We start from the raw sequence: 13,099 nt of genomic DNA on the forward strand, positions 1-13,099 counted from the left end.
ATCATCATCTTTATGCTCACACACAAACCATGATCTTCTCTACCTTGATTCTCCAAGCATGAACTGCAAGCCATGCACTCTATCTCTTTGCATGTTCATCTTGATATATAAAGAAGATTGGAGTTGTTGGAGAAGAAGATGAATACAAAATTTGGAGAGAAACATTGTGGTGAAGAAGAAGATGTCTTCCTCAACTTGTTGCTGCTGTGAGCTTCCCTTGTTTCTCCACATCTACAAGCTATTCTTGAGTCCCACAACTCTGCCTAAAGCTCCAAGAGCGTAGTAAGGAAGACTTTGAGGTGGTTCACGTTGACATCAAGTGAAGACAGTAGCTGAACAAACATTTTCTTTAAGAGTTCTCAAAGGTATGTTCTGAAAACTCATTTTTATGAACAACATGCTTTAGTTTTTGCCAAAATTAGTGAATTAGAATGCTTATGGATCCTTGATTCTTCTGCTGTGTGTTGTTTAACTCTAATAGGGGCATCTTATGCAATGAGTTTGCATAAAGACTGGACCACGAAATAATCATTTTTCTTTATAACGATCGTTTACTGTTAAAACTGACTATTTCATGCTAAAATAACCTAGGATAACTCGATCTTAGTAACCTAGGATAACTCGATCTTAATCTTGAGCTAGCTATGAACTCTTGTTTATTCAAGATTATCTCTTGATCTGCATGGGTGAGAGAGTAGTCCAACAGTACTACTTAATAAGCCTTCCATTTTGGGGATAAGACCGGATAAATAGTTGGGGACATAGCCATGCGAGATGGAATTCACTTCTACCCGTTTAAAGGTTAGCAGATAGGTTGTTCTCTTAAGTGCTGAATCTTGGTTTTGAATAATCGGGGCCCCGCCCTCTCATGATAGAGATGGAGGGTCAGTGGGAGCTTAAGGAACAAGATGTATTTACAGGGGTAAAATGGTAATTTTGACCCAGCTGTAAAAACGAACGACCTGTGAAAGATTGACTTACTAATTATGGTTAACATGGACAGAAATATGTCTACAGTGAGGAGAGTGCAACTATCGAGCTATAGTGGTATGTCTTGATGGTTAACGAAAAGTAATTAATTCGGTTTAAAGAGTTTAACCAATTAATTACAATCGTTGGAGCTCATGATCTGTAGGTCCAATAGGTCCCTCTACTAGCTCATAAATTGAAATAATTAATTGAGTAATTGATTGGATGAATTTTGAATTTAGGGTTATGAATTTGAATTGATTGTATATGATGCAATTAAAACGTTTAATTTAATCGAAATTAAAACGAGATTGAAGAATCAATTAATATTTAAATTATGATTTAAATATTGATTATATGAATTTGAATAACATTGGTAGAATTGATGGTTTATTAATTTAATATTAAGATATTAAACTAATTAAATTAGTTTTATTTAAATTAATTAATTTTGAATTAATTATATAAAACTAAAATTTAAATAAAATAGTTTTATTTAAAAGAAAAATCCACAAACATCATTTATGGTGTTTTATCACCAAAATCCACCTTGAGTTCTTAAATTAATACCAAGTAGGAGCTACCCTACATGCAACCATCTTCTAATGCATGAATTAGGTCTATATAATGAAGTTTCATGCATGGAATTGGAGAGAACTCTGAGTTCTTTATTCAAGTTGTTGTAAAACTGAAACCTTACTACACCCTCTCAAATTCATACTCATTTTAGCTTGATTAGAGTGTTTCCACCATATATTCCTTCTTGAACATAGTTGAGAATATCTTGTTGGTGGTCTATCTGAAGAATCCAGCTCAAACTTGTAAAGATTCAACTGAAATCGTGAAGAGGAGAACTACAAAGGTATTGTCATGTTCAAACCCTCTTATGAAAACCTCATGAGTAGCATGTTTAAAACTTAAATTAAATGTAGTTTAAATGCTTATTGATTCTGAATTCTTCCATTGCATGTTATATTACTCCTTCAGTAACGCCACGAGGTTGATCTTCAAATCTGGGATGAAAACGAAGAGTAGCATCGCAGCGCTCTAGAGGTAGCTTTGCAACGTTGCCTAGCAGAAGCCTCATCTCCAGATTTTTGCTACTGACCTCCCTTGCTTTTTTCTTCAATTACAACCTAATTTCAACTCTATTGACTCTAATAAATTGACAGACACTTAAACACACATTAAGGCACATTAATCAAGAGCCAATTACAATAGTTACAACATGATTGAAGAGAATTTTAATGCCAAAACTAGAAAAAAAAACATATCAGTAAACCATTTTCATACATCTCATGAAAAACACCCACCAAGCTATTAACACGAATTGAGTGCTTAAACCTTACTCTGATACCAATTGTTGGAAGTAGTAAGCATACAGCGGAAGAATTCAGGATCATTAAGCACTCCAATTCATTAATTTTAGCACCAAGTTAAGCATGTTCATACAATATAAAGAGGGTTTCAGAAATATCTTTGATGAACATCTTTGACCCACGAAATCAACTTCAATTACTTCTTTAAAAGCTTGTGGACTATCCAAGGATCTTCCCTACCATTCTTTAGAACCTTAGATTGAATTTTGAGACTCAAAAGAAGCTGAGATTAGAGGGAATTTTCGGAGATGAACACACTAGTTTATCCTTATGTTGAAGAGCACTTCTTCATCAGAAAATCACGACAAAAATCACTTTTGCATGGCCTTCTTCAGTCAATAAAACCCAGTTTTAATCAGTTTCTTCATGCAATTGAATCGTATAGCATGGAAACAACTTCTACTTCACTGAATTTAGTGGATTGGTGAGAGTGAAGAATACCAAAAAGTGGAATAAATCCTTAATGGATTTTTCCACTGAAATAGATTTTTCTTTTTTAAAAAAATCAAATTCAATTTCCTATAATTTTGAAATTCATTTTCAAAATCAATATTTAGATTTCAATATTAATTCTTGTAATTAATATGAAATTTTATTAATTTTACAAAAAAAAAAAAAAAAAATTAATAATTAATTTTTCAAATAGGAGTTCATAGTTAGCTCAGGATTAAGGTTAAGTTACCTAGGTCACCACTTTGAAATAGTCAGTCTTAAACAATAAACAACATTATAAAGTAAAAGTGACTTATTTTTTGGTCCAATCTTATGTAAACTCTTTGCATAGGACGCCCTCACTCCTTATGTCACCACCTGAATGAATTAGGATCAGTTCATTTGTAGCACTTTACAACAAATTATAATAACTACAAAGTGGGCCGCGTCCGATAATGTTTCCAAAATAAGGTATCCAGCCTTATTCACTCTTATGTCTCCACATAAAGTTCAAGTACTCATGTAATAGCCATGGATCTTAAGTTTATTGGATTTATTTCTAAAATGAAATGAGCAATTTGAAAGAATGAAATATTATGCAATGGAAGACTTCAGAATCAATAAGCACTTAAACTACATTTAATTTGAGTTTTAAGCATGCTCTTCATATGTTATTCAAAAGAGGGTTTGAAACACGTATTACCTTTGAAAATATCTGATAACTTGTAGAAGTACAAGTTATTGTGGCTCATAAGTTGGAACAATTAGGGTCTTTAATGATAAAATCTCATCATTTTTAGAAGAAACGCATGGAATTACTCAAACATTATCAAACTCATGCAAAAGAATGTTTATTGCTAAAGTACTGTGGCACCAACATGATATTGCAGGATCTCAACAAGAGGCTAACGTATGATTAAGAAAAGTATCGCAGGCAAAGTCTAACACATGGGGCATGCGTCAGAGGGATTCAACGCAAGGAAGATTCATTGATTTAAGCTGTTTCTGTCAAATCACCACTTGCAAGCATGGGCACCTACAGCGGACGGCGTCTGAAAAACATCTAAGTGTCAAGCGATTGATCAGGGTATGGAATTTAATGCTGTCCATCATCAAGTTGGAGAAGACCGACGCCTATAAATGGAAGAAATCCCACCGAGTTAGAAGTTCCAAGTTCTCAACTCTCAGTTTTTAGTCTCAATTTTAGCTTAGTCTTAGTTTTAGATCTTTAGAGTTGTGTTGTGGTGCCGAGAAGAACAAGAGGGAAGAGAACCACCATCATCGCTGATCAAGGAACGGAGGAAGCCAAGCTCGAGAGAGACACATCTTCCAATTTTTCCACAAGTGGTTGTACACAACTAGAATTGAGCCAAAGAGGACAAGAGATTGTACTCTGCAGCTTGACTCATTTCATTTCATCTTACTTATCGCTTTCATCTTTTCATCTGATTAAGTATTGGTTTTGTAAAGATAGTCAGTTTCTTTATAAATTCACATATTTGATCTATCATACTTTGCCATTGTTTATTTCTTGTTTATGTTCGATGCATCTATACTTCATGCAAAATTTCATTTCGAACGCTTAAGCCAACTAAATCAAATGGTCAAAGCATTTTTAGCTTAAACTATTCGAGAGAATAAGTAAGCCAACATCAAGTTAGAACGCCTAGTATATCTAGAGATAGACGCACTGGTGTTTTATTGCATCCTATGTTTGACGCATACATCCTAGAGATAGGTATTATATGATATTCGCATTGAGAAGTGTCAAATAGGGTCTAACGTATAAACGGAGATAAACAAGTCATCTCATTCGCATCATATTTTTGTTCGTGTACATCCAACTTAGATCGACACATATCACTTGCATCAAACTCTATTTTCACACGACCCATCATTCTTTACTCTACCCTTTTGTATCTTCTTGCACACACACAACACCTTAGTGTAAATAACTCATTTCTCCATACACTTAGGATATCCCTACAATAGTTATAACGCAAGGTCTGCGTTAACTTTAATCTGAATCCTTAAGTTCGACCCTGGACTTACCAGGAACCCAAGTTGGATTTATACTTGGATCTGATTTAGGAAAACTTGAACGTCAATAGAGTAGTGTCATGCGTCTTGTTGCACATCACTAACGCATCAACGCATTATCACTTCAGAAAGTATAACTCAGAATGCTTATCCGTTCTTCATGCATGGAGCTTCTTTATATAGGTAAAATTCATGCAAATGTACATAGTTGAATGAAGAGCAACTCCAACTTGAAGATCATCATCAACTAGAAATGGAATTTGGTGACTATCCATCATACTTGTTAGTGGGTTTTCCCCCAAAAATGGAAAAACCCATTAACCTAAAATGATTTAAAAAATAATTTTATTTAAATTAATTTTATAAAATTAATTTAAATAAAACTAATTTTAGTTGATTTTTAATTAAACTTTTTAATTGAAATAATATTAATTTAATATCTAAATATTAAATTAATAAAATATCAATATCACCAATAAATCAATTTTACATTTAAATCAAAATTTAAATATTAATTGATTTTCCAATTTCATTTAATTTCAATTAAATTAAACGTTTATAATTGTATCATATACAATCAATCGACAAATCCGTAAAAATGATTTTAAACATTTCAAATTCATAACCCTAATTTCATACATCAATACTCAATTTATTATTCCAATTTAATGAGTTAGTAGAGGGACCTAATGGACCTACAGATCATGAGCTCCAACGATCTGTAATTAATTCGTTATAACTCTTTAATCGAATTAATTACTATTCGTTAACTATCAAGACACACGATTATAGCTCGATAGTTGTACTTTTCTCACTGTAGATATATTTCTGTTCATATAAACCATAATCAATAAGTCGATCCTTCACAGGTCGTTCATAATTATAGTTAGGTCAAAATTACCATTTTACTCTTTTAAATACATCTTGTTTCTTAAGTTCCCACTGACCCTCTAATGAACAATTTGATTCATAATACTATTTATGAATCATGTCCTTCTCTACCATGAGAAGACGGGGCCCCGATTGTTCAAGACTTAGAATCAACACTTAAGAGAACAACCTATATGCTAATCCTAAAATGGGTAGGAGTGAATTTCATCTTGCAAGGCTATGTCCCCAGCTATTCATTCGCTCTTATCCCCAAAATGGAAGGTTTATTGAGCAATGTTGTTGGACTACTCTTACCCATGCAGATCAAAGGATAATCTTGAATAAACAGGAGTTCATAGCTAGCTCAGGATTAAGATCGAGTTATCCTATGTTACTTAAGTATGAAATAGTTAGTTTTAACAGTAAACGGTTGTTATAAAGAAAGGTGACTATTTCATGGTCTAGTCTATATGTGAACGCATTGCATAGGATGCCCCCACTCACATGTCTCTACATGAAGGATCTGTGGATCACATCATTTGTATTACTTATACAAAATAGGCCACATCCAATAATGTTACCAGGATAAAATACTCAATTCCATCCATATACTTATAACCATTTAGGCTATATACTATTAACTTGATCCTGTTTATGTCACCAAAGTTAAAGTATTCATACTATAGTCATGAATATGTTTATTGGATTTTCATAATAGAATGCAAAATCAACAACTTTTTTTGAATAAGACACTCAATAACATTTTATTGATGAATAGAATATTTAACACAAAATTTATAAACTACGAGTTTTAGGACATTCCCAACACAATTTATATATTCAATAACTACTTTATTGAATCAAACTTCAGTAACATCTTTATTGATTAACAGAATAAGTTTATTATTTACGAACCACAAGTTTTAGGACATAAAACCCAACATTAAATGCGTTAAATGAAAAATAAAATCATATTAAATGTATTTTGTCTCTCCAATTGAAAATGAGAAGAAACTCAAATAATTAATAGGATATAATAAATGCATTTTCTCTCTCCAATATTAAAGATGTTTCGTAAATATGAAAAAGTATATCATAAATGCATTTCACAAGGAGTATATTTGTAGGTTGGGGACTAAAAGGTAACTGAATCATAATTTTTGTCCACTTAACCAATCCACTTAAACATTTGTGAAAATAATAGAAAATATTGACATAATTTGAAGTATAGAGACTTTATTAAGGTGTTATGTGTTATTTTCCCATATGAAAATATAGGGGCAAGGTGCATAAGCTTGATAACCAATTTGGTTTTTTATTTTCCATTTCAATTTAAAAATTCTGCTTATTTTCTTTTGATTTTAAATCTTTTTTATGTAAATATTTCAAATTTTGGCTAAACTATAAATTTCAAAAATTAGGTTTTTAAAAACTAATTAAGACCAAGTTCGATTACAATTTTATTTTTTGTTTTTGGATTATATTGGTGCTCGGATCTCGTTCGCATTAGGCTTCGTTGCGGATCTCTCATGGCTTGACTTCTAGCCCGCAACATGCTTTCTCTCTGGTCTGGTCTCTATATACTCTAAGTCGATTTGTATAAGAGATCTTTGATGCTGAGCCTACTGTACTTTGTTGCTTAAGTTAGTATAATGAGTGTTTAGTTCAGCTAAGCATAAAAGAAGTAAGGTCGGGGCTCTTATTTGGAGATTACTTACCCTCTCATTTGGGTGGTTGAGTGATGTGAGACTATATATAGAACCTTCCTCTGACAGACGCCTCTAGTTATGTCTATTGTCGTCAATTCAGAGACGGTTTTGGTGCTTAAAGTTGCAAGGTGCTAATCTGGGCTTGGCTTGGTCATATATATTCACCGACTTGAATGGTCACCTCAAACCCCAAGGCATTTACATTTTCCTTTTGAGACATGCGCTCCTCTATGCCTCCTGGTACCCTATGGGCTTGGGCCGATTCGTGGGCTTTGGGTCTTTCCTTGGACAACATTTAACAAATTCAATACTTGTTTCCTCCCATAGTTTTCAATTATGTTAAAGAACCACTTGAATTCCAGTAAATTAAATTTTAAAAACAAAACAAGTTTTTAAAAGCTATATTTGTTTTTAGTTTTCAAAGCTTGGTTTGGTTTTAAAAAACATTAATTAAAAATTGGATAACAAAACATAGAAACTTATACGTAAAGTTAATTTTCAAAAACTAAAACATAAAATAATTATTAAATGAGGCGTAAGTGTTTGAGCAAAGAGTGAAGTTGTGAAACACATCGAAGTATGAAGCAGAATTATAAATTCTTAAGATCCACTGTATAAAGAGTTTGATATAAAATTAATATTTTTAAATCGTGAGTCCACAAATTCATTAGACTATACAAACATTAGAGTTCACAGCTCCACATTTCATTACTTCTAACACAACTCTTTCGGTTCGAACACCTCCCAAATGAATATCAAAAGAATGCCATAATAATATATATATATTTTTTGAGTAGGTTTGGGAAAGCGCGAGGCATGGTTTTGTTAAGTGCAGATGGAGAAAACAAAAAATATCAAATGATTGATGTAGTGGAGGCACTGCGCACCGCCACAGACCAAGAATCAAAGATTCCTGGTCATCAATTGAATATTTACACAACCTCTCTCAAAAGTAAGTTTAGCACGCAAAAGTCCAAAAGTTAAAAAGGCAAAATACCAATTACCAACAGAGGGAATCACTAAAGATGCCTTTCTTTTTCTTCTTCAATGAATAAAGATATTATAGGAACCACAAAAATCAAAGCACGAAAAGCTCTCTCTCTCTCTCTTTCTGAATTTTTTGGACCGGAATTCCGTTCCGTTAGCGTTTGGAAAATATTTGTATACAAACTTCTTATGGTCCATTATCGAGATATTTAGGTATTAATTTATGTATTATGCATAGTTATAATTAGATTATCGTCCTTTCTATAAACTTTTTATATAAATCTTAAGTTAATATAAAGAAATTATTCATTTGAATATTGTTTCCACATGGCATCAGAGCCCAAATCCTAGGGTTTTATACTTCTCAATCTAATGCTTTTGTCAGCTCTCTGCCTTCGAGCACAGTCGTTGACGGAGATGGATCCATCTCTGATCTACACTGCTCTACCATACGCACAAATCCAAAGCTTCCCTGCCATTTGTTTAATCGGCTTTTATCGTCAACCAGATTGTGCGTCTACTCAAAACGTTTATGTGTGCAACTTCGTTCTAGTGTTGGTATTCGATCATTCAAACTCGATCTGGTCAAGAACTCGATCCTCGATCTAACTCAATCCAAGTTTTAATCTCTGTTTTCGGCTCTGAAGTTCGTGGGTTTTGTTTTAAATCTTTATGAATGTCTTTATTTCCAACCTAGAAGTTCGTGAGTTCTTGTTTCCAGCCTAGAAGTTCTATGTGTTCTAATTCTTCACGTGTTCCTGCATTCTGCCCAGATCTACCGTGTGTTGATTCAGAATTGCTTCTTCAGTTTCTATCATCCAATTGCTTCACACAAACTCAAGTTGTTTTTATCGCCTTGAGTTTGAGGGAGGGTGTTGAGACATTTAAGTCTTAATTCAATATATTTAGGCTATAATTAGGTTATCATCCTTTCTATAAATTCTCTATATAAATCTCACGTTAATATATAGAAATCATTAGTTTGAATATTGTTTCCACACTCATTAATAACTAATTATTATGATTTTTTTAATCTAATAACTAACTAGTAAATTGTGTGTTTATTATTATTTTCTGAAAATGAAACAGAAAAAAAAATTGTAATGAAATATTTGTTATCCAATTAGTAGCAGAGAGGCGAGAGGGGGTAGGTAGTGGATATCTCCATCTTCCGTGAATCCGGAGAAATGATTTCAAGGAAAAAAAGAAAGAAAGAAAGAAAGCAGAGATGGGAATCGAATATTATTAGCAGAGGCACAACACAATATATGAATGATACGTATTGAATTGGGGTTGTGGTGATGGTGATGGACGGGCGGAGGTGGTGGAAATTGGAAGCAAAATAATGCCACATGGGTCTGCCCCCTTTCCTCGCAATTTTACATGAAAAGCTTAAAAAGACAAACCTTGACTTTTGTGTCCCCCAATCTTGCCTAATATTCCCATCCCGCATCCCCAACCCAAGATTTATAGATCATATCCCATTATTAAGAAACTTCTCTCTCCGCCTCTCAGAATCCTCACTGTGCTCATTTGGGCCCGCGCTTTTCTTATTAGCTTCTACTCAATTTTATACTTTCCCATTCTTTACATACATTTAAATAAATACTTTTTTTAACTGTGTTATGCTATGAAGCACAAATACTTCATGCGAGGCAAATAATCAATATCAAACACTATACTTTCCAGATACGTATCCGATCTGACGTATCTATACTTTCAGAATACGTATCTGACATGCGATTTAACATATCTATTTCTATACGTATTTTTTAAGAAAAAAGACAAGTAACTCATCTAATCTTCATCTTCACATTTGAGTCCTACAAAGTCCACCAAAATATGAACCATTTAAATATCTTCAACAATAAATTCTTTGTTTATCTTCATATTTCTCTCTCTAATCTTCTTCTTCTTCTTCTTCTTCTTCGCAATATAAGTTACTTTTCTATTGCATTTTATTAACTATTGTATTTCAACATCTTAGATGTTGCTTTTTTTGTATTATATTTCAGTGTTTGTATTATATTTTGTGTTATTGTTATTAACTTGTATGCTAAATTTATCTATATCCTAGATTTTTTAAAGAAAAAAATATGTAATTTCAACGTATCAGTATCCCCATTTTTTAGAAATATATATATTAAAAAATATTTAAAAAGTGACGTATCCTTAAATGTATCTGTATCTTTGTTTTTTAGAAATTGACGAATCGTCGTATCTGATTGTATCCGTATCATGTAGCCGTATATGTGTTTATGCTTCATAGGTGTTATGTGGCAACTTTTTTTAATTGATTTTTCATTTTATTTTATTTTTGTTATGTTAAAAAAAAAAAAACAGAGAGAGAACCTTGGATAATGCAGCTCATTGTCCTTATTCCATTTAAATAAATAAATCATTTAGTTTATATTTTATTCAGTCTTTTCCGTATGCAAATTAGTCAAGGGTGCCTTCCTTGGTGGCATGCAGCATATGTGTGTGTGTGGGCCGGAAGTAACATCATCTCTCGATGGTGTTTGTTCGAATAGTGTCCACCCAATGAGCATAAATACTCTCAAAGTCTGGTGGGAGTTTTATAGTGATTCAATAATAAGAACCATTAATTCCAAATTAAGAGAGAGAGAGAGATGAATAAGGGAATAATGAGCAGCAAAGGTAATTATTTGAGGAAGACCAGAACCTTTGTGCTGCAGAAGAACCAAAGCCCGATGCAGCAGCTGGTAGAATCCGGAGGAGAAAATAGTAAACAAAATAGTAAGATTGAGAAAAAGGAGGCGGCGGTGGTGGAATTCCCCGTGTCCCCTCAGCTGATGTATGGGGAAGAGATGGTCCATTTTAGCCATCCTCGGCATCGGCTTTCCCGGATGTGCCTTCCGGACCTGTTTACGTGCAGTGGGTGCAAGGAGTACGGCGCCGGCAGCCGATTCAGTTGCCAGCAATGTGATTTCCACCTCCACGACTTCTGCGCCTTCTCTCCTCCGGCACTCAAGGCCCACCCTTTCCATTCCCACCATCTTCTTCTCTTTTACTCCAAGCCAGGTATATGCATGTGTATATATAGTATAATTAATTATTTGCTATTCGATTATTAATTAGTTAAGTCATTTTATTTTATTGTAATTAGTGAAAGGCGGCATCATGCAGTCCAAGTGCGAGATTTGCGCGAAGCCCATTAAAGGATTTGCGTTCCGATGTGGGGTGTGCAGCTTCCAGATGCACCCTTGCTGCGCGATGCTATCCTCGGAAATGAAGGTGCCGTCGTTGCATCCGCATGCGCTGAGGATGCTGGGAGCTGCATCATCATCATCATCATCATCATCAGTAGTTGATCACCCCAGCAGCTTGGTGATGTGCGGTGAGTGCAAGAGGAGGAGGTCCGGGAGGATGTACCGTTGCACCGTGTGTGAGTACCACGTGCATGCAGTGTGCGCAAAGAGCGTGAAAAACGGCCTCCGTGACAACGGCCACAAGGGAACCGAGAAGCCCAGCGTGCTGGGAACCGCCGCAAGACTCGCTTCCCAGGTGGTCGTTGAGTTCTTGGGAGGCATCATCGAGGGCCTCGGAGAAGGGGTTGGCGAAGCTTTCGTCCAGAACATCAACGGCAAGGCCGCCCCCTCAGCCCTTCATCATCGTTAATTACCCTCTGCCTGCTCTCCCTCCAAATTACAAAAAAAAAAAAAGGAAAGCGCGCGCTCACACACACACACATATATAGCTCCCCTACCACCACCTCCGTCCTACTCTTCCTCTTTCTTTCTTCCCTATTTTTACTATTTGTTATTATTTTCCTCCTTTATCCTAGCTCTCCCATTCCCTTCTATCCCTAAATATATTATTTGAAAAATAGTATCTAGGTGACAAGCTTTTTCTTTTTTAATTATTATTTATTTATTATTTTCTTTGCAATCTCTCTTCATTTCCCGTTGTTTCCATTTTCCATATGTATGACTATTCCAAGTGTAATGGTGTTCTGTAATATAATCCATATGTAAATTATTCTCTTTTTGCATCTCTTCAGTTTCATGTCTAGGTACACCGCTTTCTTTTCTTATTTTCATTCATATGCGCGTGAAATTAAGAATATGTTTAAGAATGTTTTTAGAAATAGTAATTAATTTCAACAAAATTGATATAATAATAAGTAATAATTTGTTAATTAAAAGTGTTTTTTGTCCAAGTGATTTTGAATGACTTGAGAAGGGATTAACTTCTAGAAAATGGTTCTATTAAATTTTTTCACATTTAAAAAAAAAATGAATTTTTTTTTATTTTTTTATTATGTCAATCAATGAATGTAATGAGATGAGATGCAATTATCATCCGTAAAAATGTGGATTTGCACTTTCGGCTTCACACATCTATATGTATCCAAACAGTTACCTAATAAAAATTGATCATGTGACAATTTTTTTTTAGTGCAGCCAGGTTGATATTAACCATTGTTCTTTTAAAGACATGTATAGAATTGATTAACCATTGTCCTTTTAAAGACATGTATGGAGTTGGCTTTTAGAATAAATATTTTGAACTAAATTATATAATTATAAGTAGTTTTGTAAAAGTGTATAAATCATGTTAATATTTTCTTCATATTTGTACAAATGATTTGAATTTAATTAACAATATTTTCGAATGATTAATGTTTGTCTCTAAAGGTAATTTTAGAATAATCAAATAAAAATTACTAAAATAATATTATACTTGAGATTG

At 33.7% G+C, this 13,099-nt stretch overlaps 1 protein-coding gene across 1 annotated transcript; it reads left to right on the forward strand.

The window, feature by feature from the left end:
- The first annotated feature begins 10,928 nt into the window (after positions 1-10,928).
- On the forward strand, positions 10,929-12,398 carry LOC120086497 (Cysteine/Histidine-rich C1 domain family protein). Its single transcript, XM_039043179.2, has 2 exons — positions 10,929-11,428; positions 11,514-12,398. Exons 1-2 carry the CDS (start codon positions 11,017-11,019, stop codon positions 12,023-12,025), a joined length of 924 nt encoding a protein of 307 aa, XP_038899107.1. The 5' UTR covers positions 10,929-11,016; the 3' UTR covers positions 12,026-12,398.
- Positions 12,399-13,099: the final 701 nt, after the last annotated feature.

The sequence above is a fragment of the Benincasa hispida genome, chromosome 9 (genome assembly GCF_027475165.1).
Source record: "Benincasa hispida cultivar pf3 chromosome 9, pf3_genome.v1.1, whole genome shotgun sequence".
Lineage (NCBI taxonomy): Eukaryota > Viridiplantae > Streptophyta > Magnoliopsida > Cucurbitales > Cucurbitaceae > Benincasa > Benincasa hispida.

Coding starts and splice junctions, on each gene's coding strand:
- LOC120086497 (XM_039043179.2), top strand. CDS start 11,017: ATGAATAAGGGAATAATGAGCAGCAAAGGTAATTATTTGAGGAAGACC. Junction 11,429..11,513: donor TCTCTTTTACTCCAAGCCAG/GTATATGCATGT, acceptor TATTGTAATTAG/TGAAAGGCGGCATCATGCAG.